The following is a 24,906-nucleotide window of genomic DNA, read 5'->3' as shown; positions in this document are numbered from 1 at the left end:
CTGAATCACTGGGATTATAAGTGTATAACCACCATGCCCAGCTAAATTTAGTAGTTACTAGTAGCTAAATAACTCTAAATTAAAAAGAAAACCTGGACTGACCATCTTTTTTGGGGGGCAGGGGAGGGGGTATCGGGGATTGAACCCAGGGATGCTTAACCACTGAGCCACATCCCTAGCCCTATTTTGTATTTTATTTAGAGACAGGGTCTCACCAAGTTGCTTAGGGTCTTGATTTTGCTGAGGCTGGCTTTGAACTCACGATCCTCCCGCCTCAGCCTCCCAAACTGCTGGGATAACTGAACATCTTTAAATTAGAATTTTTTGAACAATTTTATAATACTTAAAGTTTATGGCTGAGGGCAGTGGCATATGCCTCTAACCCCAGCAGCTCAGGAGGTTGAAGCAGGAAGATTGAGAGTTCAAAGCCAGCCTCAGCAAGAGCAAGGTCCTAAGAAACTGAGTGAGACCCTGTCTCTAAATAAAAAACAAAACAGGGCTGGAGATGTGGCTCAGTGGTTAAGTGCCCCTGGGTTCAAACCCCAGTATCCCCCCCCCAAAAAAAGTTTCTATGTCACATATTAATTTTTAATTACTAAGCACCATAAAATCATAAGTACTGAATAACTCCTACTTTTATAGCCTTGGCTAAAGAACTGTTCCATCTAAAACTTCTCCCTGGTCCCTTCAATTTCCACCCTCCACCACAGGTGGTGACACCACAACATCAGGTCTTATAGACCTCTCTACACCGTTACCAGTGGATTTTCATACTTCATTGTGATTTATCTCTTAAATTAGGTCAGACTCCTTGAGAGCGGACATGGGAATTTAAATCTCTAAGTCCCTCAAACACTGCTCTCTACAAACCAAAATGCTACCCAATAAATTAACTCAGGAAGGAGCTCGAAAATGTATCTTAGAGCTGGGGGTACAACTCAGTGGTAGAGTGCATACTTAGAAAATAAAACATACCTTATCAATAACTTTTAAAAAACAGAAAATAAAAAGTGAGCCTGGCAAGGTGGTACACAATTGTAATTCCAGCAACTCAAGAGGTGAGACAGGGGGATCACAAATTCAAGGCCAACCTCAGCATTTTCACATGACCCTGTCTCAAAATAAAAATAAAAAGCGCTAGGGGTATAGCTCAGTGGTACAGCAACCCTGGGTTCAATCCCCAGTACCACAAAAAATAAAACAGAATATTGGCAAGGGTATAGGAAAACCAGAACCCTTGGCCTGGTTCAGTGGTACACACCTGTAAACCCAGCAACTCAGAGGCTGAGGCAGGGGAGTCGGAAGTTTGAGGTCAGCCTGAGAAACTTAGTGAGAGCCTGTCTCAAAAATTAAAAAGGGCTGGGAAGATAGCTCATTGGTAGAGTGCTTGTCCAACATGCTCAAGGTCCTGAGTTCAATTCCTCAGTACTACAAAATATTAAGAATTTTTAAATTTTACAAATTAATTCTACAAATGGCTGGGGATGTAGCTCAGTAGAAGAGCACTTGCCTAGCATGCATGAGGTCCTGCCCTGGGTTCAATTCCCATCACTGCCAAAAAAAAAAAATTCTTGCTAAGTAAAAGGATGCACTGTAATCCCTGCACCTTGGGAGGCAGACAGGAGGATGGCAAATTCAAAGCCAGCCTCAGCAATTTAGCAAGGCCCTCAGAAAGTTGGTGAGACCCTGTCTCAAAATAAAAAACATTAAAAAAAAAAAAAGCTGGGAATATGGCTCAGCGGTTAAGTGCCCCTGGGTTCAATCCCCAGTACAAAAAAAAAAAGAGAGAGTACAAAGACAGTCAGGCAAGGTGGCACAATTCCATAATCCCAATCAGGCATGGTGGCTCATGCCTGTAATCCCAAAAGCTAGGGAAGCTGAGGCAGGAGGATGGCAGGTTCAAAGCCAACCTCAACAACTTAGCAAGGCCCTAAGCAACTCAGGGAAACCCTGTCTAAATAAAATACAAAAAAGCACTGGGGATGTGGCTCACTGATTAAGTGCCCCTGGGTTCAATCCCTGGTACCCTCCCCCCCAAAATTTCCATAATCCTAGCCACATGGGATGCTGAAGCAGGAGGATCACAAATTTGATCTTAGCCAGACACTGTCTCAAAATAAAAAATAAATAGGGGGCTGGAGATGAAGCTCAGTGGTAGAGCACCTGCCTGGTACGCCTAAGGCCCGAATTCAACCACCAGTACTACAAAAAAATTAAGAGTAATAAAAAGTAAAAAGGGTTGGAGATGTAATTCAGTTGTAAAGCACTCTGGGTTCAACACCCCCCAACACAAAACAAACAAGAAGCCAAAGAGAAAAGGTCACATATACATTTGTATGAAAGATCCAGAATAAGTAATCATTGAGACAAAAAGTTGCCTGGAGCTGGAAAGAGTAGAGAAAGGGCCTGACCCATGAATCTGGGATTTTCTTCTGGGATGTGCCACTATTTTAGTACCAGAAGGAGTACTGGTAACACACAATGGGAGTGTACTGAATGCCACTGAACTGTTTTCGAGACACGCTGCCCCAATGTCTCCTAGGGTCAAGTGATCCTCCAGATTCAGTCTCCCAAGGAGGGGTACCAGAGACACCTGCCACAACACCTGGCTGAACTGCTCATTTTTAAATGGTTAATTTTGTCATATGACGTTCCCTTCCATTAAAAAAAAAAAAAAAAGAGTATGTAACTATACAAAATATATACCTCTTATTAAAAGGCAAAATTGTTTTTGTTTCATGCTTTCCTATAAATGTAATATATTCGATCGTGTTTTTCACTTCAATTCACTTTAAGAAAAGTCAGAAAATGAGGAAAATAAGCTCTTAACTGCAATTTAAAAGTTCATTTTTCTTTGGGTTCCATTTCTTAAATAACTATAGTTGGTCCATTACAAAATGCCTATTCAAGAAAAGTTAGTCAAATCAAGCACATATTCTTTATTGTTTTGGTTTGATTTCTGGGTTTTTGTTTTTGTTTTTTTTCCCCCTTTCTTTGTTTTTTGCAGCACTGGTGATTGAACCCAGGGACATGCACATGCCACACAAGCTCTCTACCCTGCCCTTTTCTCCTTTCCACCCCCCAATTTTTAATGTTTTGAGACAGGATCCTGCTAAATTGCCCAGGCTGGCCCTGAACTTAAATACTCCATCAGCTTCCTGAGTTGCTGGGATGACAGGCATGTGCCACCACGCCTGGCCAGTAAAACTACTTTTTTGGGGGGGTGGGGGAGGAGACAGGGATTGCAGGGATTGAACCCAGGGGCACTTAACCACTGAGCCACATTCCAGTCCTTTTTTAATATTTTATTTAGAGACAGGGTCTCATTAAGTTGCTAAGGCTAGCTCTGAACTCGTTCTCCTCAGCCTCCCAAGTCGCTGGGATCATAGGCATGCGCCACTGCACCTGGTCAGAACTACTTCTGACCTTTTGACTATGACAAATAAGCAAAAGATGAGTCTTAAAATTACTTAAACTGACTTGGTGGTTCAACAAAACCTGAAGTACATGATATCACTAGCTCCCAGAAGCTCCAGTGTAACAAGAACAGACTAGGTATGAACTTACCTCCACTTACTCCTACCCTGATCACCTAAGACCTAACTAAGTTTGTAAGCAGAACTCTAGGCTTTATTGCCAGTAAAGATAATCCAGGAACTAGAGCCTTCAGTGAGAGTGTATAAACAGCAAGAAACACCCCAGGTTTAAGCAAGACCCCATCATCATACAGTCAAAAATCCATGTGCAGCTGGACGTGGTGGGGGCACACCTATAATCCCAGTAACTCAGAAGACTAAGGCAGGAGGATCACAAGTTCAAAGACGACAACTTGGCAAGGCCCTAAGTAAAGGAAGACCCTGTCTCAAAAAAACAAAAAGAAGGGCTGGGAGATAGCTCAGTTGGTAAAGTGCTTGCCTTGCAAGCACAAGGTTATGGGTTCGATTCCCAGTACCACACCAAAAATAAATAAATAAAAAAATAAGAAGTGTTGGAGATATGGCTCAGAGGTTAAGCACCCCTGGGTTCAACCCCCAGTGCCCCCCACCAAAAATTTTTTAAAAATCCATGTATAACTTATATTTATATATATATTTTATAAAAGTATATATGTATATTTATATATATTTTATAATATATATTAGTTGCAGATGGACACAATGCCTTTATTTTATTTATTTTTATGTGGTGCTGAGGATGGAACTCGGTTCCTCACACATGCTAGGGAGGCCCATTACCACCGAGCCACAACCCTAACCCCATAACTTTTCTTTCTTTTGGTGGTGCTGGGAATGGAACCCAGGGCCTGTGCATACCAGGGAAGTACTCTACTACTGAACTATATCCCCAGCCTACATATAACTTTTCACTCCCCAAAAATATAACTACTAATCATCTGCCACTAACTGGAAGTCTTATCAATAACAGTTGATTACCACATACATTGTATATTATATTTATTACATATGGTTAAAAATACTCAAGAACTGCCAGAGATCATTTTTTTTTTTTACTACAACAGGCAATTTACTGGAGACAAACTGCCCATGTGAAAATTATCAGCTCACACACACTTTTAACACTTGAGCTCACTGCATTAGCAACAGGAGGTGGCAATGAAATCATCATCATAGTGCAGTATGTACTAGTTAATTTTATGCAGTTCTGACTTAATTCTGCAACTTTATGTTTGTTTATGTTTCTCTAGACCATAAATGGCACTATGTAGGTCTGTATTTGTGTGCATAAGTATTCATAAATTTCAACTTTTTATAATAGGTTTATACATATTTTATGGTAGTAAAATGTAAAACAGGCAATAACCACATATATACATTCATGATTTTTTTCTTAATTTTTTCGATATTTCTAGACTATAAGGTTTATGTGAGGTTTTTCAAATTGTCACAAATCTCCAAAAAATAAATTCACATATAAGTGGACCCCTACAGTTCAAATCCACATTGCAAGAGTCAGTTATATATTCAAGTCTCTGAAAATTATAATAAAATTATCTAATAACACCAACAAATTTACACATTGGTTTTGTGGAAGGAGGGGAAAGGAATTTGGTTTTTGGTGGGAAGGAAGAGAATAAGACTATGCAAGGGAGGGAAATTAGCTATAAAACAGCACTAGCCAGACAGATACATTTGCTGTACAGTTGAAATCAAGGATTTCTTAAAATACTCTTAGATATTTTATCATTTCACATCTATTCAAGACAAGGTTCTTGAACTCACTCTATAGTTCAGGTTGAAATGTAATCCTGTATAAAAGCAAATTTGAGAGGGAGCAGGGGAAAAAGAAGACAGCTGCAAGTCTGTAGCCTACAACACTCTATCTGGTAGGTAACTCTAAATCACACAATCACAAGAAATTGCTCCCTTCAAAATATCTTCCACTTGGCTGCCATGTGGCTCAGTGGTGGAGCACTTGCTTGGCATGTGCAAGGTCCTGGGCTCAATACACAGCACCACCAAAACCAAAACCAAAACCACCTTCCACTGCATTCTGAGTGCTAAAGACCCTACTTCAACACACACACAAGCAGGTGTAAAGCAACTCACTCCAACCAAGCTGGCTACCTCCCATTTCATCTGTGTTTTCACTCTCAAAAAGAGGAATACAGACATGAAGCTGGCTCTGGCAACCCTAAACATAAAACTCCACAACACTTGAGGCCATGTGGAAACAGCCCATCAACTAACCGATCCAATAAAGTCTTGCTCTTAAGTGTTTTTCTCTAAAGAGGATTTCTGGCTAACTCTCCCTGAAACATAGACTGAAGTCTGAGGGCTGTTTTTCCTTTCTTAGTGATATATAAAATAATAATGTAGCTGATAGATGATCTCAGACTGAGTTAATAATGTATTGAGCAAGTTATTAGACTGAATAAAAACACTAAGTCAGGGGCTGGGGTAGTGGCTCAGTGATAGAGCACTTTAAAAGATTAAAGTGTTGTGAATTAAAAACTAAATTCAGCTATGTTAACAGATTAGCCACTAATCGAAGGAAATGGGTGAATGTGTGGATGGGGAGGTGCAGCTTGTTACTAACAGAAAACCCTCAAAAGAATGATCTTTCAGTGCCAGCTCAATGTGGTGCTTACTCTGTACAAAGCTGGTCTGACCACTTTAAGTCTTTAACCCTCACAACAGCCATATGAGATGAAGTTAGTATCTTCATTTTCCTTATGAGGGAACTGAGGCACTTAGTGACTTAGTTTTTTGTTGTTTTTTGTTGTTGTTTTTTAGTTGTAGATTAACACAAGAACTTTATTTTATTTATTTGTACACCACGCTGAGGATCAAACCCAGTGCCTCACGCATGCTAGTCAAGTACTCCATCACTGAGCCACAACCCCAGCCCCACTTTAATCTTTTGTGAGAAAATAACTGACCATTATAGTAATCAGTTGTAACTATAACCTCTAATATGCTATTACAACTACATGCTACTCAGAAACTAAGCCAGAACTTTTCTAGACATTAGGCAATGTAACTCTGGCCAACTGGTTAATAGTCAGCAGACAAAAATGAACTGAATAACATTAGTTTTAAAATAACACAAAAAAGGTGTCAATTCTCAGTGACATTCATTTTAGTAATCAAGGGCCCTGGTGACAAATATTACAACAACTATGCCAAAACCAGTCTTGGAGAATAGTCTCCAGTGCAGGATATAATTTTATTCCTTCCTAATCAAACAACTCAATATTTCTCCCCACACACAATATTAAAGAGACATTTAAAAAAAACTACATATATGCCAGGGGTGGTGGGGCACGACTGTAATTCCAGCTACTTGGGAGGCTGAGGCAAGAGGATTACAAATTCAAGGCCAGTCTCAGCAACTCAGCAAGGCCCTAAGCAACTCAGCAAAACCCTTTCTCAAAATAAAAAGTTAAAAAATGGCTGGGGATGTGTCTCAGTGGTTAAATGCCCCTGGGTTCAATCACAGGTAAAAACAAACAAACAAAAAAAACTTGTGCCTTCTGAGTGGGAGTGCCCTTGTTTGGAAAGCATCAAAGCAAATGAATATGCACAAGTAACCATTTATGTAAAGACTAATAAAAATAAGAAAATATTTTCTTTATCACACATAAGTATACACTGAAGTACAAAAACATGTGAGTTCTCACAGCCTCAAGTGTGTCCCTCCACTTCTCTTCCAGAGCAGGTTCTGCAACAGACCCAGCTGCCCAGCACCTTTGGGTCCTCTGAGGCAGGCTCTCCCAGGTGCTGCCAGCCAATGACTGGACACAGCAGATGTCCCACAGCAGGCCTCCTGAGACAGCTCCACTCGGGTTTCAAGTGCACTGTCATTTGAGGATCCTCTGCCAATCACAGCCATCCTTCCCTCTGCACAGTGTCCCACTGCATCCTCTACTGGCTCTGACCACCAAAACCTCCTTCCTTTCCTCTTTATCCTTCACAAGCACCTACTCCAATGAATCATTCCCACATTTAATTTCATCTTGGCATCTGCTTTTCTGAGGATGCAAAGGATCACAGAAATAATACAAATCAACTACAAATTAATGAAAAGGAGAGGGGTGCAATTAGGCTTTAGTTGCACCTCAAGCAAATACAGCCTAATGGTGACAGCGTTAACCACAGTGGAGGTACTATTCTATTTGAAGTGTTTTTTCAAAAACCCTGTCTGTATAATTCTATCCTACTTTAGGGTGATCTGCAAAAAGGTATATTCAAATTATGCACATTCAATTTTTAAAAGCTTAATTCTTGGGTTGGGTTTGTAGCTCAGTGGTAAAGTGCTTGCTTAGCATGCACAAAGCCCTGGGTCCCATCCCCAGTACAGGGGAATTGTTAAAAGTTTAACTCTTTGTTTCTGAAATTATGAACACTAGTACCATCACCACACATTATTTTTGTACCTAGTGACAAGGCTCTAACAGTAAGTGTGAAGTTTAGCCTCAAATGGCCCTAAATAGTCTACCTTGATATACATTTTTTTTTTTAAACTGAGGATTGAACTCAGTGGTGCTCTACCACTGAGCTACATCCTCAGCCCTTTTAATTTTTTTATTTTAAAACAGGAGTTCAAAGTTGTTGAGTCTGTTCTAGAACCTGTGATCCTCCTGCCTCAGCCTCCTGAGTCACTAGACTACAGGCATGCACCACTGCACCCAGCTAAAATATTTTTTCTCTCAAATACTTTCACTAAATACATTTTGGCCACTTAAAATCAACTTTACACTCCATTTTTAATTTTTTAAAAATATTTTTAGTGGTAAAATAAAACTGAAAAAAACAAAAAACAAAAAAATAAATAAAATAAAAATATTTTTAGTTGTAAATGGACATATTACCTTCATTTTATTTATTTATTTATTTATTTGTTTAGGTAGGCAGTGCTGGGGATTAAACCCAGGAGGCAAGCACTCTACCAACTGAGCTATATCCCCAGTCCCACTTACTTATATATTTTTGTATGGTGCTAAGGACCAAACCCAGCGCCTCACACGTGCTAGGTGAGCACTCTACCACTGAGTCATAACCTCAGCCCTACACTCCATTTTTAGACGTCAACAACAGAAACCACAAAATCCAAGCAGACATTAAATATATACATTAAGCTTCCAGATCACAAAACAGAAGAAAAATTGTTATACTGAAACTAGATCCTCCTCCCTACCACTTCTGGTGTCACAAACATTTCTTACAACTGCCTTTCAGCTGCAGGCATTCACTGGGTCAGCATCTGGTCCTCAACTCCTGTTTATCCAGTCTTTTAATAACAGTTGCTGACTTGCTCTCTCCCAGAAAGTTATCAGGTTTTCTGCTTTTAAAACAAATACCAACAACATGTGTTCCCTATACCAAGTTCCCTACATCGAGTTCATGGTTTCCTATAAGGGCAAGAAGAAAATTGGAAACCTCACTTCTTATCTTCAAAGACTGCATGGAACCTCTGAAGAACACCTCAAAAAAAGGGAGGGCTACACCACAGACCAATTACAATGGTATAAGTATCAGAAGGAAAATAAAAGCAGCACAATAAACTAGGAAGGAATACAGTTTTGTGGACAGGACTTTTATGTTTATCTCCAAATATAAATATTTTTTTCAACTAAATTGCCCCACAGAATTTGATAATGTCAAAGAAAACATCTTCCCAAGAGTAACCCTAGCTCTTTTTGCCGCATCTACTGCGAGAATGAAGACCATTCTCAGCAATCAGACTGTCGACATACCAGAAAATGTCGACATTACTCTGAAGGGACGCACAGTTATTGTGAAGGGCCCAAGAGGAACCCTCCGGAGGGATTTCAATCATATCAATGTAGAACTCAGCCTCCTTGGAAAGAAAAAGAAGAGGCTTCGGGTTGACAAATGGTGGGGAAATAGGAAGGAATTGGCCACTGTTCGCACGATCTGTAGTCATGTACAGAACATGATCAAGGGTGTTACACTGGGCTTTCGTTACAAAATGAGGTCTGTGTACGCTCACTTCCCCATCAACGTTGTTATTCAGGAGAATGGGTCTCTTGTTGAAATCCGAAATTTCTTGGGTGAAAAATATATCCGCAGGGTTCGTATGAGGACAGGTGTTGCTTGCTCAGTGTCTCAAGCTCAGAAAGATGAATTAATCCTTGAAGGAAATGATATTGAACTTGTTTCAAATTCAGCTGCTTTAATTCAGCAAGCCACAACAGTGAAAAACAAAGATATCAGAAAATTTTTGGATGGTATTTATGTTTCTGAAAAAGGAACAGTTCAGCAGGCTGATGAATAAGATCTAAGAGTTATCCAGCCACAGAAACACAGTCCTGGAGAGTCAATTTGATATTAAGTGATGCAATAAAAGATATCTATTGACTTCGGACTTAATCTTTTCCGACAGGATGAATAAACTTTAGTGTCCTTTCAAAGGAACAAAACAGGAAAAAAAAAAAAAAAAAGAGTAACCCTAAATTTCTTCAGTACAAATGGCCTTCAATACTGCTCTGAAAACAACTGCCCAGGTCAGCCTCAACCAGCTGAACTTGGAGTCACTGTCACCACCTATGGAATGAAATACTGTAGTAGGAGAGCAACACCTCAAAAGCATTAACTCTCAAAGACAAGAATTTGGAAGTTCAGAGCAAAAACCTCCTCACCCAGAACCCAGTCACTCGGAACTTCCTCCAGCCCTGGTTCCCAAGGTTTTTTTTGTACTATCCAAAAACTTAACCTGAACAAGTTCACCTGTTCTTTCTGGACCTCTGTGTTTTCTTCTGCTATCCAAAAGTGTTGAACTACTCTCTCTTCCAGGAAAGGACATTTATTTAAATTGTAGCGGGTACACGTAACTTAAAAGCAACCAATGGCTTCCTTACAATGGAGTCTTATAGAAGCAGTGAGGCCAAAAATTCTGGGACCACTACTTGGCAACCTATGTTACATAAATAATAGTCAGAATAAGGACAGCAGAAAATGTTTACTTAGCACCCACTGCATGCCAAGCATGATGCTAAGCATTTTACATATACTAGATAAATAAATTCCTTCCCTTGAGAACAAAGTTCGACTCTCTGTATTTACAGATTAAGGCAAAAGTGAAGTTGCTAGCCTAGAGTCAACAGAAGGTGGCAACAGCACATCCAAGACTGGAACCCAGAATTAACTCTCATAGCCCAAGTTCCAGCATTCTACTCTAAATTGCTTCTAAAAGAAACATTATGCTGGGCTGGGGAGATAGCTCAGTCGGTAGAGTGCTTGCCTTATAAGCACAAGGCCCTGGGTTCGATCCCCAGCACCAAAAAAAAAACAAACAAAAAAAAAACCCATTATGCTTATAAGACGCTATTCTAGCCTGGCACAGCGGCACACACCTATAATCCTAGTGACTCAGGAAGCTGATACAGGAGGATTGAAAGTTTGAGGCTGCCTCAGCACCTTAGCAAGACCCTGTCTCAAAATAAAAAATAAAAAGGGCTGGGGATGTGGCTCAGTAGTTAAGCACCCCTGGGTTCAATACCCAGTACCCCGCCCCCCCCCCCCAAAAAAAAGATACTTTTCTATAACTGACATTACTGTAGACAATTCAGGCTGAAAAGAATCATTGATTCATGGGCTGGGGTTGTAGCTCAGTGGTGGAGCACTTGCCTAGCATGTGTGAGGTAGTGGGTTCAATCCTCAGCACCACATAAATAAAATAAAGGTCCATCAACAACCAAAATGAATACTTTTTAAAAAATTCCATGATTCACAAGTGGAGAAACTGAGGACCCTAGAAATAAATTAGTCAGATTCACTTTCTTAGTAGCAGAGAATAGACATTCATTTCCCAACCACCAGTTCTGTATATCACCCTACCACACCACTAAACCAAGTAGATCACTCACAGGACTCATTGCCACTTACCTCTCATTTGGGCAAACACTGCCTGAAAGTATGTTTAAATCACAATGCATTTACCACAACCTAAGAATCTTAGGATGTATATGAAAAAGATTTTCACAGCCAGGTACAGTGCAGCACACCTGTAATCCCAGTGACATAGAAAGATTGAAAGTTCAAGGCCAGCCTCAACAACCTAGCAAGGCACGAAGCATATTAGGGAGACCCTGTCTCAAAAAAACTGAGGATGTGACTCAGCGGTTAAGCACCCCTGAGTTTAATCCCCCGTACAAAATTAAAAAACAAAATAGGTTTTTACAATGAACAAGAAGCACAGAAAATGTGTCTGAAGAACAGCATAGGATTATCAATGAAAGCAAATGAAAAGCAGGCCAAGCATCCTATTCGGTAAAATCTGTCCACATGAAAGCATCACACATCTTACTACAAGTCAACTCTGAAGTGACAATTAAGCTCCAATGACACTACAAATTTTCAAAGCTGATTCCACATATTGAACTCAATGTTCAAACTACAGGATGCTCTTCTAAAGGATCATTATCTCAAAAATATTCACCATTAACAATTTCCTCTTCTAGGAACTGGGGGTGTAATTTAAGGCAAGGCGCTTCCTATGCATGTGCAAACCCTGGGTTTGATGGGGGGGAGTGGGTTTCTCTTCTGAAAGTTGTAATTTTAGCACAGTGAACTGTGATACTGAAAACCAACTCAGGATAAAGTTGACATAACAAACACATGCTTCAGAAAACAGAATTGGAGTCAATCCTAACCTCCTATCACTGTGCTCCTTTGGCTAGAAGAAAACAAAGAGGAAGAGCCACAAAGAAATGACCAAAGAGATATACAGACCAGACTGTATGCTGGAGCTGCATGCTCCCAGCTAGACCACAGGAACATTCATATTTTTATATAGAAAAACACTACTCATTTCAAGATAAGCAACGCTTTGCTAGTGCAGGAAAGAACCAGAGGTGGGATCCACAAGATCCCCTTCACTGTTCTGTATCTGCTGACTGTATAAGAAACCAGCCACCACTCAACATCCTCCATGGCAATATAATAGGCTTGGGTACCACCTATGGGAACAAAGCCCAAATTAAAGGTGGAAAGGGCGCTGGGGTTGTAGCTCAGGGGTAGAGTGCTTGCCTCAAATGTGTGAGGCACTGGGTTGGATCCTCAGTACCACATAAAAATAAATAAATAAAGATATTGTGTCCATTTACAACTAAAAAAATATTTTTTAAAAAGGTGGAGGGGCTGCACTCTGGCTTGTTTTTGATACTAAATGGAAAAACTTTTTCTCTACTGATCTTAGTCTCTCTTTTTTTTTTTTTTTTTTTTTGGAACAATTTTTTTTTTTAATTTTTATTTTTAGTTGTCAGTGGACCTTTATTTATTTATTTCTATGTGGTGCTGAGAATCGAACCCAGTGCCTCACACATGCCAGGCAAGCGCTCTTAATCTCTGTCTTAATTAGACTATAAGAGCTGAATCAGCATTTTAGCACTACCAACATCTATTCACTTCATTTGCTATTTGCAAGGGATAACAAAATTAACTCTTCCTTGGACTATACAGGGACTATCAGGCAATCTTAGCTCCCACCAGTCACAGAACAGGGTCAAGCTGTGATCTGCAAATAAATAAAATCTGACTAAAAAAAAATTAAAGTCAACTTTTTCCACCCACATACCTTTACTGTATATAGTTTAAAAAAAAAAAAAAAAAAGCCACATTTTAATTTTATTTTACAGTGGCACATGCCCATAATTCCAGCTACACTGGAGCCTGAGGTAGGAGGATCACAAGCCTGAGGTCAGCCCAGAAACTTACAAACCCTGTCTCAAAGTGAAAACAAAAAAGGTTTGGGATGGGATGTAGCTCAGTTCAATTTTAGGGAAGGAAAAAAAAAGAAGCTTTTGATGAATTTCATATCTGTTTGTTCAATTTCTAGGATAACGATACTACCATTACTACTACTAATAATAATTTTTAAAAAACACAAAGATGCACCCAAAACTCAGACAAAAAAGCCAGGGTTCATGGCACATGCATGTAATCTCAGAAGAAGTATCAAAAGCTCTTGGCCGGTCTTGGCAATTTAGAGCAATCCTGTCTCAAAATAAAATTTTAAAAGGCTGGGGGAGGGGGCGGAGGAAGGAAAGATAGTGGAATGAGACAAATGTCATTAACCTATGTACATGTATGATTACACCAATGGTATGAAACTACAAGGGTGCACAACCACAGAAATGAAACGTTGTACCCCATTTGTGTACAATGTATCAAAATGCATTCTGTAAAAATAAAAATAAAAAGGCTGGGGATGTAGCCCAGTGGCAGAGCACTCCTGGGTTCAATTCCCAGCACCACAAAGAGGAAAAAAAAAAAAAAAAAAAAAAAACCTGGGGGAGTGACTGTGGTTTAGCTAAGTGGCAAAGTGTGTGCTTAGCATATGCAAGGAACTGGGTTCAACTCCCAGCACTCAAAAACGCAAACCCACTCCAGCAGGGAGAAAGAAAAAACAGTCACAATTGCAGCCTCATTTCCATGTTATTCTAACTTCTTTTACTAGTGTAAAGAACGTCACCCCAGTGTTTCGGGAGACTGCGGCAAGAGAATGGAAAGTTCAGGCCAGCCTGGCAACTTAGCAAGATCCTGTCTCAAAATAAAAAGGGCTGGGGATGTAGCTCTGTGATAGAGACTCCCTGGGTTTCATCCCTCATGCCACAAAAAAATAAAAATAAAATAAATAAAAAAGAAGGAACACAGCTCAAGTCTAAAGACCTAAAAGAAAAATGTGCCACAAAACAAACATGTCATAAAATTTCTATTCCAAAATAAAAGTCTCTCCCTTAGATTTCAAGTTAAATGAGAACACACATGAAAAATTACTAGAAAGTAGAAAAGTCTCACAATTTTCAGCCATATCCAAGAATGTGTCCCACTGCTCAGGGTGAAAAAATAGGATATGAAATAATTTCATACTAGTTGGATTCCTTTCAGATTAAAACACAAAACAGGAAAATTTGGAAATGTTAATATCAATTGGCGGCACAGTGATGCATCAGAACATCTACAACGTTTTACTTTCTAAAATCCTATGGCTCTAGCAAGTTTATGCTTGTACCTACCCCATCAGGAAGTCCAAGGATTTCAATCCCCAGTACCAACGGGGGTGGGGGTGGGGGATAATATATCAAAGGACAGTTCAAAATACTATCCTATAACATATACTGTTTCAAAGAAGATACAACTCCCAAGAGGTCAGGCTCATTATTAACAATGCCGGAGCTAAACATCAGTATTAGATGAATGTCAGAACTCTAAGTCCTGGATGAGGATGTAAGTGGCTTCTAAGTAGCTCAGTGGTAGAGCTCTTTGCCTAGAATGCCTGACACCCTGGGTTGGATTCCCAACAATGAAGCCAAAAAACAAAAAAGAAAGAAATCTAAGACCTGTGACTATCAAATATGCCCCTTTTCCTCAGTCACATTCAACATACTTAAATAAATCTTCCGAAATTAATACATCAAAAACTGACCAACTTACTCAAAGATATGCTCAATTTGACTCTTAAAAATAACACCTGGGAAAAACTTAGTGACAAGCTTTCAGTTCTGTATATTACCACAGATAAGACTTGACCTACAAAATGAAGATGGGGTGAACTGTAACCAAAAAACGGAATGCTTCCCCTGGTGGCCAACCCTGGAATGGAGGAGCTTTGCACAGAAGAGAAAAAGCCTGGCCGCCTGGTTCTATCCTGTCATTCACAAATGAGAAGTGACTACCAAAAAAGGAAGATCTGGGGGAAGGGGAAACTACCAAAGGGGCGTAAAAAGAATACAAATCTGGAAGTCAGGCTACATAAATATGAGAGGAAGTCTTCAAGCCAAAATTTAGAATGCAAATTTGGGAAAAGTCATTTATTCCCAGAGTGCCCCAGCCCACCAGGGGATCCCTCTGCATTTTCACTTCTAAGCACACCCAGTGTTTAGTACCTTAATCACAGCTTAAGAGCAATTGCCTTTTTTGAGGACTAGATCCCTTGCAATTTTCGGCAGTCTTGTTTCCAAGGAAAAGCATTTATTTCTTCAAACAAACTAGTGGTCTAACCTACTTAGAGAACCTCCAGTTCTAAAGCCCTCCAACCAGGAAGAAGGACTGCTCACTCCGGCTGTACAAGAGACTTTTAAATTTTACTTCTGAAACAAAACCCACGTTCTTTCAAACATTTTCTATACCAACAACCTTTAAAGACAGTCTCATACAGAGACGGGGGAGAATCTCATGTATTAAAATCTGAAAAATTCCTTTGTCTGATTGGATTCTTCCCCCCTTGTACCACTTTAAATTTGCTTCCACCCAGAGCAGCAAGGGAAGTAAATGCTCCCTTCTGGGGTGCAGGGATTTCGGGTAGGTGGAAACCACTGGTTAGCTAAAGCTCCTGATGGTTCTATTCTTTCACAACCTCTTCCTCTCCGCTCCTCCTCACTACCCAACCAAAAAAAAAAAAAAAAAAAAAGGAAATGCACACACAATTTACAAATAGGTCCTAAAAATCAAACTGCCACCCGAGAGCCTCTCTTGTCCAAGCGGACGTCCTCTGGAAAGCACAGTTTTATGAACTGGTTTTGGGGTCGTCGTCCCACTCCTTCTCAGGAGGGGCGAGGGGTCCAGGACCAGCGAGGGCACAGGCCCGCAGAGCAAAGCTGGGCGAGGCTTCCCAGGAAGGGTCTCGGGCCGCTCAGTCCGGGCGCTCAGCACGCCAACTCTCCCGCACGCCTCCGGGCCCGGCGGGGCGCAGCTCACCTGGGCGCCGGCACCCCGCGCCCCAGACCAGGTGCGGTCGCGGCCAGGGCCCGGGGCGCGGGGCGGGCTGGGCCGGGCCTCCCGCCGGCCCGCAGCCCGCGCCGTGCGTGCGCGCGGCCCCCGCCGCGCCCCGCGTGCCCCCGCGGACCGCAGGGCCAACACGCACAAAAAGAAAGTTGTCGCGGGGCTCCCGCCGCTCGCGGCCAGCCGCGCGCTACTCACCGGGGTCGAAGTCGGGCACGGCCGCCTGGTACTGGGGTCCGACCCGCATGCCGCCGCCACCTGCGGGAACAGACACGGCGGTCAGCGCGGGCGCGGGCGCGGGCCGTGCGGGGCCGGGCGCGGGGGCGGCTGCCACCTACCGTGCTCCTCGTCGCTGGACGAGCCAGAGCTGCCTTCCTCCCAGGAGTTGCTGCCGCTGTTGCCATTGGGCGCCGCCGCCGCCAAACTTTTATTCTGGCCATTATTGGGGGCGGCGGCGGCCGAGGTGGCGGCGGCCGAGGCGGAGGCGGCGGCGGCCGAGGCGGCGGCGGCGGCGGCGGCGGCCGAGGCGGAGGCAGCCGAGGCGGCGGCCGAGGCGGCGGCGGCCGCGGTGTTCCTGCCCCTCCGCTTCCCTGAGACCTCGGGGCCCTTCTCCACCATGGCCGGCATCGGCGGGGCCCGGGGCCGGGCGACGGCGGCGGGGACCCCGGCTCGCGGGGAGCGGGCGCCGGCCGGGCAGGGGGCGCGGGTGGGCGCGGGGCCGGGCGGGCTGGCGGGCGCGCGGGAGCCCAGCGGCACGCGCTGGGGCCGGGGGAGGCCCAGACGGGCGGAGCGCCGAGCCGCCTCAAGCCCCCAGCGCCGAACCGAGCGCAACTTTGGCTCTCATCGCCGCCCGCACTTCGCTGGCTCTAACTACTCCGGGAGCCGCGGGCGGGGGGAGGGGCGGGGCCTGCGCGCCGAGGGGTGGGCCGCGCGCAGCCTAACGCCACGCGCGCAGGCCCCGCCCCCCCGCGCCCCGATTGGCCCTCGTGGGATTTGGACGGCGAGCGGCGGCCCGGTTGGCTCCCGCGTGCGTCCGTCAGGGGGACCAGGGCGGGAGCGCGGGCGAGGGGAGGCTCCGCGCTTCCGTTGACCAGGTTGGGTTGACGCGTATCGCCCACTGTACGTGGTTTGAGGTTTGCCATCGCTCTACGCCCCATGATCCATCTCTCGAGGCAAGCGCGAGGAGTTCGCCGCCTCCCCGCCCCCGCCCGCCCCGCCTGCCCGCGAGTCCCCCCGCCGCCCTGGCCCCGGCCCCCGAGGGGCCCGGCCGCCGAGAGTCCCACCGGCCCCCGCAGTACAATGTGCCCGACGCGAGAACTAATTGCGGGCAAGGTCGGAACTACTTTCCCCATCGCGCGGAGGAGTACGGCAGTTTGAATGGGTTCTATACAAAGAGAGGAAACTAATTGAAAAAACTAATTGAGCCCCCGCCTTCCACGAGGGCCTGGGGCTGTGCGGGCCGCGAGCTGCGGGCTCCCAGGGGACAGCGTCCCCCGAGGCAGCCGGGCGCAGTGGGCTCGGGCCGGGGGCGCTCTCCGCTAATTGGGCGGGGGGCGGGGGGTTCCCCGGGCGGCGCGAGGGATGGGGTGGGGGCGGAGCCGCCGCGCAGTCCGTGGCCGGGAAGTCGAGTGGCTGGCCCGGGGGTCCCGGGAGGAGGGGCCCTCAGCGGCGGGCGGGGCGGCCCGGGAAGAAGGGAGGGGGCTCTCGGTCCCAGGCCCGCCGTGGGCGCCAGGCCGCTTCTCGGGGTCCGCTGGCCGCACTACCCCTCGCCCCACCCTGGCCGGCTTCCCCGCGGGGCAGGACGCGAGCCCCGACGGGTCGGGGGCCGGCCGAGACCCAGCCTGAGCGTCCAGCCGGAAGAGTGACCGCTGAGCCGGGGACTCGGCGGGACTGGCCCACCCGCACCAGCCCCCCAGCAGCGCTGCTCCTCGCTGGCCCGGAGGAGGCCGGGAGTGGCGTGGGTCTTTAAAGTTACTTCAAACCTGAGCTTCACATGGGGACAGTTTTGACCCGCTCAGGATATAAATAGCTACAGGGAGAAATCGCGAGTTTTATGGTTCCAATGCCTGAATGAATACGGGTTTCTCTTCCACATTTTCTGTGACCCGAACCACCATCATTGACTTCACTGGAGTGACCACGTTCAGTTCTGCCTAAGTGACCTTTAAGAAGCAGGACCCGGGAGCTTTCCCAGTAGAGGACCCCCTGCCCCACCAGGTTCATGGGTAGCTCTTGGACTTTCCTGAGAAGGACGCCCCTGTCCTTGGAGAGCCCAGGGCGCTGCCGGTCAGCTGGCCGGGATAGAGAACCTGAGCAGGGAGGGTGCCCGCAGCAAAGCTAAGGGGAGAACCAGGGGCGGTATCCGGTTGGCCTGGCACCGGTCGGTGGCCTGTGACTCAGCCAGAGGTGAGCCCTGTGTGAGGAGTGAGGTTCGGAGCACTGCCCTGCTGGCTCTTGTCCACCAAGATCTACCATCAGGCTCCGGAAAGGTAGTCTACAGGGCTCAACGGTGATGTTTACCAGGGCAGTGGGATGGCAGAGCACAGGGTCGTCCTCCCCTCCAAGCTTGAGCCCACTTTCTAACTGGGTTACGACTATAAGCACCTCCCTCACTTCCCTAATCGCTGGACTACAGACCCACCTGACCTGCTTCCTCACAGACCTCACCAGCGACCTTGCAACCATTTTTTATTTTCCCGGAAAAAATATGGGTCCCAACAAGTGCCAGGCCCTGCTCTAATTTGGCCCAAAAGTCACATGGATACCATATTCACCTGCAAACTCTGAGCTTCCTTATCTATGAAATGCAAGTAAGGAGCTGGGCAAGATGGTGCAAGCCATTAGTCCCAGCCCTTGGGAGGCTGAAGAGGGAGGATCACTCAAGCCTAGGAGTTTGACCAGCTTGTACAACATAACAAGATCTCCTCTCAAAAAAATGTTTAGATGCAAGTAGTGCCACCTACTTCCTGGCCTGGTGGATTTTTATCAAGTCTACCTCCCCATCTCCTCTCTCCCTCCCTCATAGGGAACCCCAATCTGAAAGAAGCCCCCATTCCTGTTGCTGGGATGGAGGTCCAACACACAACCCCTGACCATGAATTCATGACCTCATGCTTCACACGGTCACTCTAAACAGCTGGCAGCCAGCAGGCCTTCCAGGTTCAGGGTCTGAAACAAAGATTTCACACTTTCTCCCTCTGCCTACACCTCCCTTGCCTGTGGCCTCACCTCCTCATTCTTTAATCAGAACAACTGGATCATCAGGCAAGATGTCTCCTCTGAGTCCCCAGATTGACACATCTCCCTGCTTCCACCCACCTCTTCCTTAGGCTCTGCTTCCCCTCTGGGGACCCCACCTCCTGCTGTCCTCCTGGGCCATCCACCTCCTGACCTGGCATTGTTTCAAAAAGCAGGGAAACTGCTTTGCTCCCAAGCCCCCTATTGCCTTGGAGCTATTTCTTGGCTCCCCTCGAAGACATAATCCTCCAGAGACTAGTCCACGCTTGCCTTCTCTCCCTCTCATCCCAGTCTTTCCTCACCCCACCCAGCACCACTGTGTCCCCACCCCTTACCTCTTGCTAAAGTCACCTACAACTTTCCTGCTGCTCAGTGCAGTAGTGACTTCTTGAGTCCCACTGAGCCTCTGGGCAGCACCTGAGTAAATCACCTCTCCCAGGAACTCCCTTACTTCCCTAACCACTGAACCACAGGCCCACCTGACCTCCTTCCTCACAGACCGCTCCCCTTCAGTGGCTTTGGCAGACTCCCCCCCTCCTTCAACCCTGTAAGTGCTGGGGTTCCTGCTCAGCTTTTGCTCCTTCTCTGTGCCTGGAGCATAGTAGATGTTCATTAGGTATTTATTGGGTGAGGAGTGATTGGATGGGTGATAGGGAGTACAGCCTGCTGCAGGTACACAACGCAGGGGCTGCCCCCTGGGAGGGGATGTCCCTGGAACAAGTGCTCCTGACTGAGACATTGGATGTGTGCTGTGGGGAAGACATGGCTTATCAGTCCAGGATCATTCTGCAGGAACCTCCCCTGCATCCTCTAAGTGGTTGACTTCAGAGTCCTTGTTCCTAACAGCAGGGGAACCAGGCCTGGCCAATCAGAGCTCCCAGCCTCCTGTCCACAGATGTTGACTCAGGCATGGGATGCGACTTTGACAAGCCAATCAAGACCCTTTCTGGAACGCTTGTGAACTCTCAGGAAAGCTCCTCTTCCTGAGATCTAGACCTCAGAGCCAGGAATGCCTGTGACCTCCAGGGCAGAGCCTGATGGGGGAAGGAAGCTGGCTGCTCAGGGATCTCAAACTCCGTGTAGCTCCTGAGAGAGGGCCTCCTTCCTTCTGCACCCAAGCCACCCTTGCCTTACCCAGGAACAGCCCCCTTGCTCCAGGGAGCCATCCCCCAGCCCACTATCCTGTGAAAAGGGGGTCCAATGGGGGGAAAAGAACCAAGACTAAGAGTTTATTCAAACACTTCCCATTCCCTACCCCACCCCCATAAACGAGGCCTCAAATCCTGGATCGATTTGAGTTTCTGTTACAACTACCCAGATGACAAATGGCAAACATCACCTGGTACAGAACCTAGGACAGAACACACAGACCAAAGAGAGCTAGTGTCCTGCCCGCCCGCCTTGGCCCTGAGTCTTGAGATTGAGAGCACTTTTAGTAACCCCATCAGTAAATACAATAGCACCACTGCCTCTGCCTTGTAGATAAGGAAACCGAGGCACCGGGTGGTGAAGTAACCCTGAAGTTGTGTTTGCTGAGTGCAGGAGCCAGCGAGGGCACCTGTGGCTATGAAGCTAGAGCCACTCGCAGAAATGCTGGAGCGTGAGGGACCTGTCTGGAGCCAGCATGGACACCTGTCTGGTTCTAAACCATAGCGCTGATCATTCCCATGGCTGCTGTCTCTTAGTGGTGGTGATATCCTGTTGGACTTCTGTTTGGCAAGGAAAAGCTTCTCCAAGGAGGAAGACAGGCAGGTGGCAGGGCATGGGACAGGGCTGGGGCCTAGCAGGAAAAACAGTCCTGAAGTCAGGCCAGGAAAGGGTCAGGCCCCCAAAGAGCCCTGGGGACCCAAGACTTCAGCAGGAACTCTAGCCACCCCAGGAGTTCTCAGCCCGAGATCCAGGAGCTGGGGAGGGTGGTTACAGCTTTCTTTAAATTAAACTTTAACTGAAATCTAGCATTTCCTTCAATTATGAAGGTAGGCGGTATTAGCAGTGCCTACAACTATGTCACCTATGATACTGTCTCAGGTTACAGCTGGAGACGTCTCAGAATAGCATTTACTCTCATCTCCAGGATCATAAATCTAATTGTGAGAGGTAAAACTATAATACAAAAGGGTAGCAAGTTTGAGTCCAGCCTGGGCAACTTACCAAGACCTGTTTTGAAATTTTTTTTTTTTTTTTTTTTTTTTTTTTTGCGGTACTGGGGATTGAACCCAGGGCCTTGTGCTTGCAAGGCAAGCGCTCTACCGACTGAGCTATCTCCCCAGCCCCTGTTTTGAAATTTTAAGAAAAAAAAATTTTTTTTAAGGGTTGGGAATGTAGCTCAGTGGTAGAGCACTTGCCTAGCTACACAAGGTCCAGGGTTCTATCCCCAGTACAACCAAAAATAAGCAATAGTAATGCCCAAAGCAAAAGAAAAAAATAGATAAGCTCGGCTTAATAAAAATTAAAACTTTTCTAGCTGGACATGGTGGCACACACCGGTAATCCCAGCAGTTTGGGAGGTTGAGGGAGGAGGATAACAACCTTGAGTCCTACCTCTGCAACTTAGTGAGCAACTCAGCAATTTAGCAAGACCCAGTCTCAGAATTAAAAAGGCTGGGGATAAAGCTCAGTGGTAAAGTGTCCCTGGGTTCATTCCCAACATGGCAGAAAGAAAAAAAGAGAGGAAGAAGGGACGGAACGAACGGAGAGGAGGAGACAGCCCACACGACGCCAGGTGTCGCTTGCAACATGTCAGGCAAATGACTGTAGAATATAGAACTCCCAAACTCAGGGAAATGTAAATCGAAACTACAGTGAAGGGCGGTGGGTGCAGCTCAGTGGTGAGTATATTCCTGGCATGTGCAAGGCAACAGAAAAAGAAAAACAAAAGACCTTCAATGAGCACCTGTCAAGGTGGCACACACCTACAATCCAGCAGCTCAGGAGGCTAAGGCAGGAGGATTGGGAGTTCAAAGCCGTCCTCAGCAACAGCGAGGCCCCAAGCAACTCAGTGAGACCCTGTCACTAAATAAATTAATTAATTAATTAATAATAATAATAATACAAAATAGGGCTGGGGATATGACTCAGTGGCTCAATCAACCTACGATGAGAGACCATTTCATGCCCACAAGGGTGGCTATTACCAGAAAGACCACAACCAGTGTTTCGAGGACAAGGAGAAAGTGGAACCCACTGCTGGTGGGAATGCAAAAGGGTGCAGCTGCTTTGCAGAGCAGTCTGGCAGTTCCTCAAAAAGTCACACAGAAAGCCACCAGTTGACCCAGAAATCCCAATCCTAAATATATACTCAAAGAACCAAGGACAGCTGGGCTGGGGTGCAGCTCAGTGGCGGAGCGCTTGCTGGGCGCTCCAGTACTGCAAGAAGTAAAAATGAAAAAAGGACTGAAACATAAACATATGTCCACAAAAAACTTGCATGCAAATGTCCATAGAAATTGTTCATGATAGCCTCGAAGTAGAAAACCTTGATGTCCATCATCCGAGGAGTCGTCAGACAAGATGTGGTGCATTGGAATGTGATTCGGCTCCAGAGAGAAGTGGATCCATACTTCAGCACGGAGGAAGTTCAAAAGCATCAGGTTAAATGAAAGAAGCCAGTCACAGGAGAACACATAGTATGTAGTCCGCTTGCATGAAATGCCCGGAATAGGCGAATGTGTAAAGACAGGAAGTGGGGTGGTGTTGCCAGGGCAGAAGGGCAGAGGAGTGGGAGTGGCTGCTCGTGGCACAGAACCCGGGGCACCATGCACCTTGGCAGGCGCTCTACCACTGAGCCGCACCCAGCCCCAACACAGCTCTCTGAGATGATGACATGTTCTAACATCAACTATGGAGTTGCTCGCACAGGTCTGCGAATGCATTAGGAGCCACTGAATTGTAGAGTGAGTGAATGAATTGTATAATTTGTGAATTATATCTCAATAAAGGTGTTTAAAGAATAGAGGCTGTCTCTGCCTCTGGAGATAACCTGCCTTCTCCCTTGAATGCATACCTACTTCCTCAATAAACCTCTATGTCTCTGAAAAGTAAGTAAGTAAATAAATAAAGGAGCCAGATGCAGTGGCACTCACCCGTAATCCCAGTAACTCAGGAGGCTGAGGTAGGAGGATCACAAATTTAGCTCCAGCATCAGCACTTTACCAAAGCCCTAAACAACTTAGTGATCCTCGAACAAAAGGTGGCTCAGTGGTTAAGCACCCCTGGGTTCAATCCCCAGTACAAAATAAAGAAAAGAAAAGAAAAAAAGAAAGGAGAGGACTCAGGCATGGTGGTACTCAGTAAAACAAGGCAGGAGGATTGAGGGTTTGAGTCCATCCTGGGCAATTTTGTAAGACCCTGTCTCAACATAAATTTGGGGAGAGCTGGGGATATAGCTCAGTTGGTAGAGTGCTTGCCTAGCATGCACAAGGCCCTGGGTTCAATCCCCAGCACCACCAAAAATAAATAAATAAATAAATGAATAAATAAATGAATAGACAAATAAAAGTTTTTAAAAGGGTTGGGGTATAACTCTGTGGTACAGCACTTGCTTAGTATGATAAGGCCCTGGATTCAAACCCTAAGGTTGAAAAAAACAATAGAGATGAGCTGGGCGTGGTGGCACATGCTTGTTATCCTGGCATCTTGGGGAGGCTGAGGCAGGAGAATCACAAGTTCAAGGCCAGCCTAGGCAACTTAGTGAGACCCTGTTTCAAAATAAAAAATAAAGAGCATGGACTGCAACTCGGTGGCAGAGCACTTGCCTCGAGTACACAAGACCTTGGGTCCATCCTCAGTACTGACAAAAAGATGATTAAATAGCAAGAGTGGAAGAGGAAGGGGTGCAGGGCCCACCACACAGCCACACGGGTTCTGGGGGCCATGTTTCTGCGGATGTTGTTCCCCTAGCACCCCTACTGGCCCAGGTGCTGCTGGAAGCAACCACCCTGCCAGGCCCCTGGCCTTCCGGCCTGACTCCCCACACCAGCCAGCTCAGCGGCTGCCACCAAAGCTGACCTGCTAGGGTGCCAGGCCAACGTGGTGACCTTGCTCCCAGAGGAAGGCCACCCTAAGGGTTCCTCACCCCACATGCTCCTCTTTGCCCAGGTCCCTATTTTACAGCTACGCCAGCCCCAACCTTGAGGCCGTCCCTGTGTGATGCGTGGAGGGAGGTGCCGGCCTCCTGTTCCTGCCTGGTCCTCTCCACCCTCTCTGGAGCACCACTCTAAGGAGCCTCCATAAGAGGACTGGGGAGATGGCAAAGGCCTAGCATATAATCTCGTGGGGCCTCCCGGTGACTTCCTCAAAGGGCCACAGTACATGGGAGGACCCAGTCCCAGGCCCCTGAGGTGGCTGAAGGAGTCTCCACGTGGGACAGGAGTGGTTCTGCAGGCCCACGGCCACATCCGAGTTCCCACTGTGGGGGCTCTCCCTTCTCCCAGTTGCCCTGGGGACGCTACTCCTACCAGGCCAC

At 46.1% G+C, this 24,906-nt stretch overlaps 2 protein-coding genes and 1 non-coding gene across 3 annotated transcripts in view; 2 read left to right on the top strand and 1 right to left on the bottom strand.

The window, feature by feature from the left end:
* Rcor1 (REST corepressor 1) overlaps positions 1-17,079 on the bottom strand; it is a 131,368-nt gene extending 114,289 nt beyond the window's left edge. The window contains exons 1-2 of the mRNA XM_047538626.1: positions 16,544-17,079; positions 16,404-16,463 (exon numbers count right to left, since the gene is read on the bottom strand). Of these exons, the coding sequence (XP_047394582.1) occupies positions 16,404-16,463; positions 16,544-16,832 (349 nt within the window). The 5' untranslated portion in view covers positions 16,833-17,079. The remainder of the gene's footprint in view (positions 1-16,403; positions 16,464-16,543) is intronic.
* LOC124976029 (60S ribosomal protein L9) lies at positions 9,160-9,895 on the top strand. Its single transcript, XM_047538627.1, has one exon. It carries the CDS (start codon positions 9,181-9,183, stop codon positions 9,757-9,759), a length of 579 nt encoding a protein of 192 aa, XP_047394583.1. The 5' UTR covers positions 9,160-9,180; the 3' UTR covers positions 9,760-9,895.
* A 6,738-nt stretch (positions 17,080-23,817) lies between the features above and the next one.
* Trnaa-agc (transfer RNA alanine (anticodon AGC)) lies at positions 23,818-23,890 on the top strand. Its single transcript has one exon. It is a non-coding gene; the product is annotated as a tRNA-Ala (tRNA).
* Positions 23,891-24,906: the final 1,016 nt, after the last annotated feature.

The sequence above is a fragment of the Sciurus carolinensis genome, chromosome 2 (assembly GCF_902686445.1).
Source record: "Sciurus carolinensis chromosome 2, mSciCar1.2, whole genome shotgun sequence".
Taxonomy (NCBI): Eukaryota; Metazoa; Chordata; class Mammalia; order Rodentia; family Sciuridae; genus Sciurus; species Sciurus carolinensis.
The sequence above is the reverse complement of the archived record's forward strand: the minus strand, read 5'-3'. Positions and strand labels throughout refer to the sequence as shown.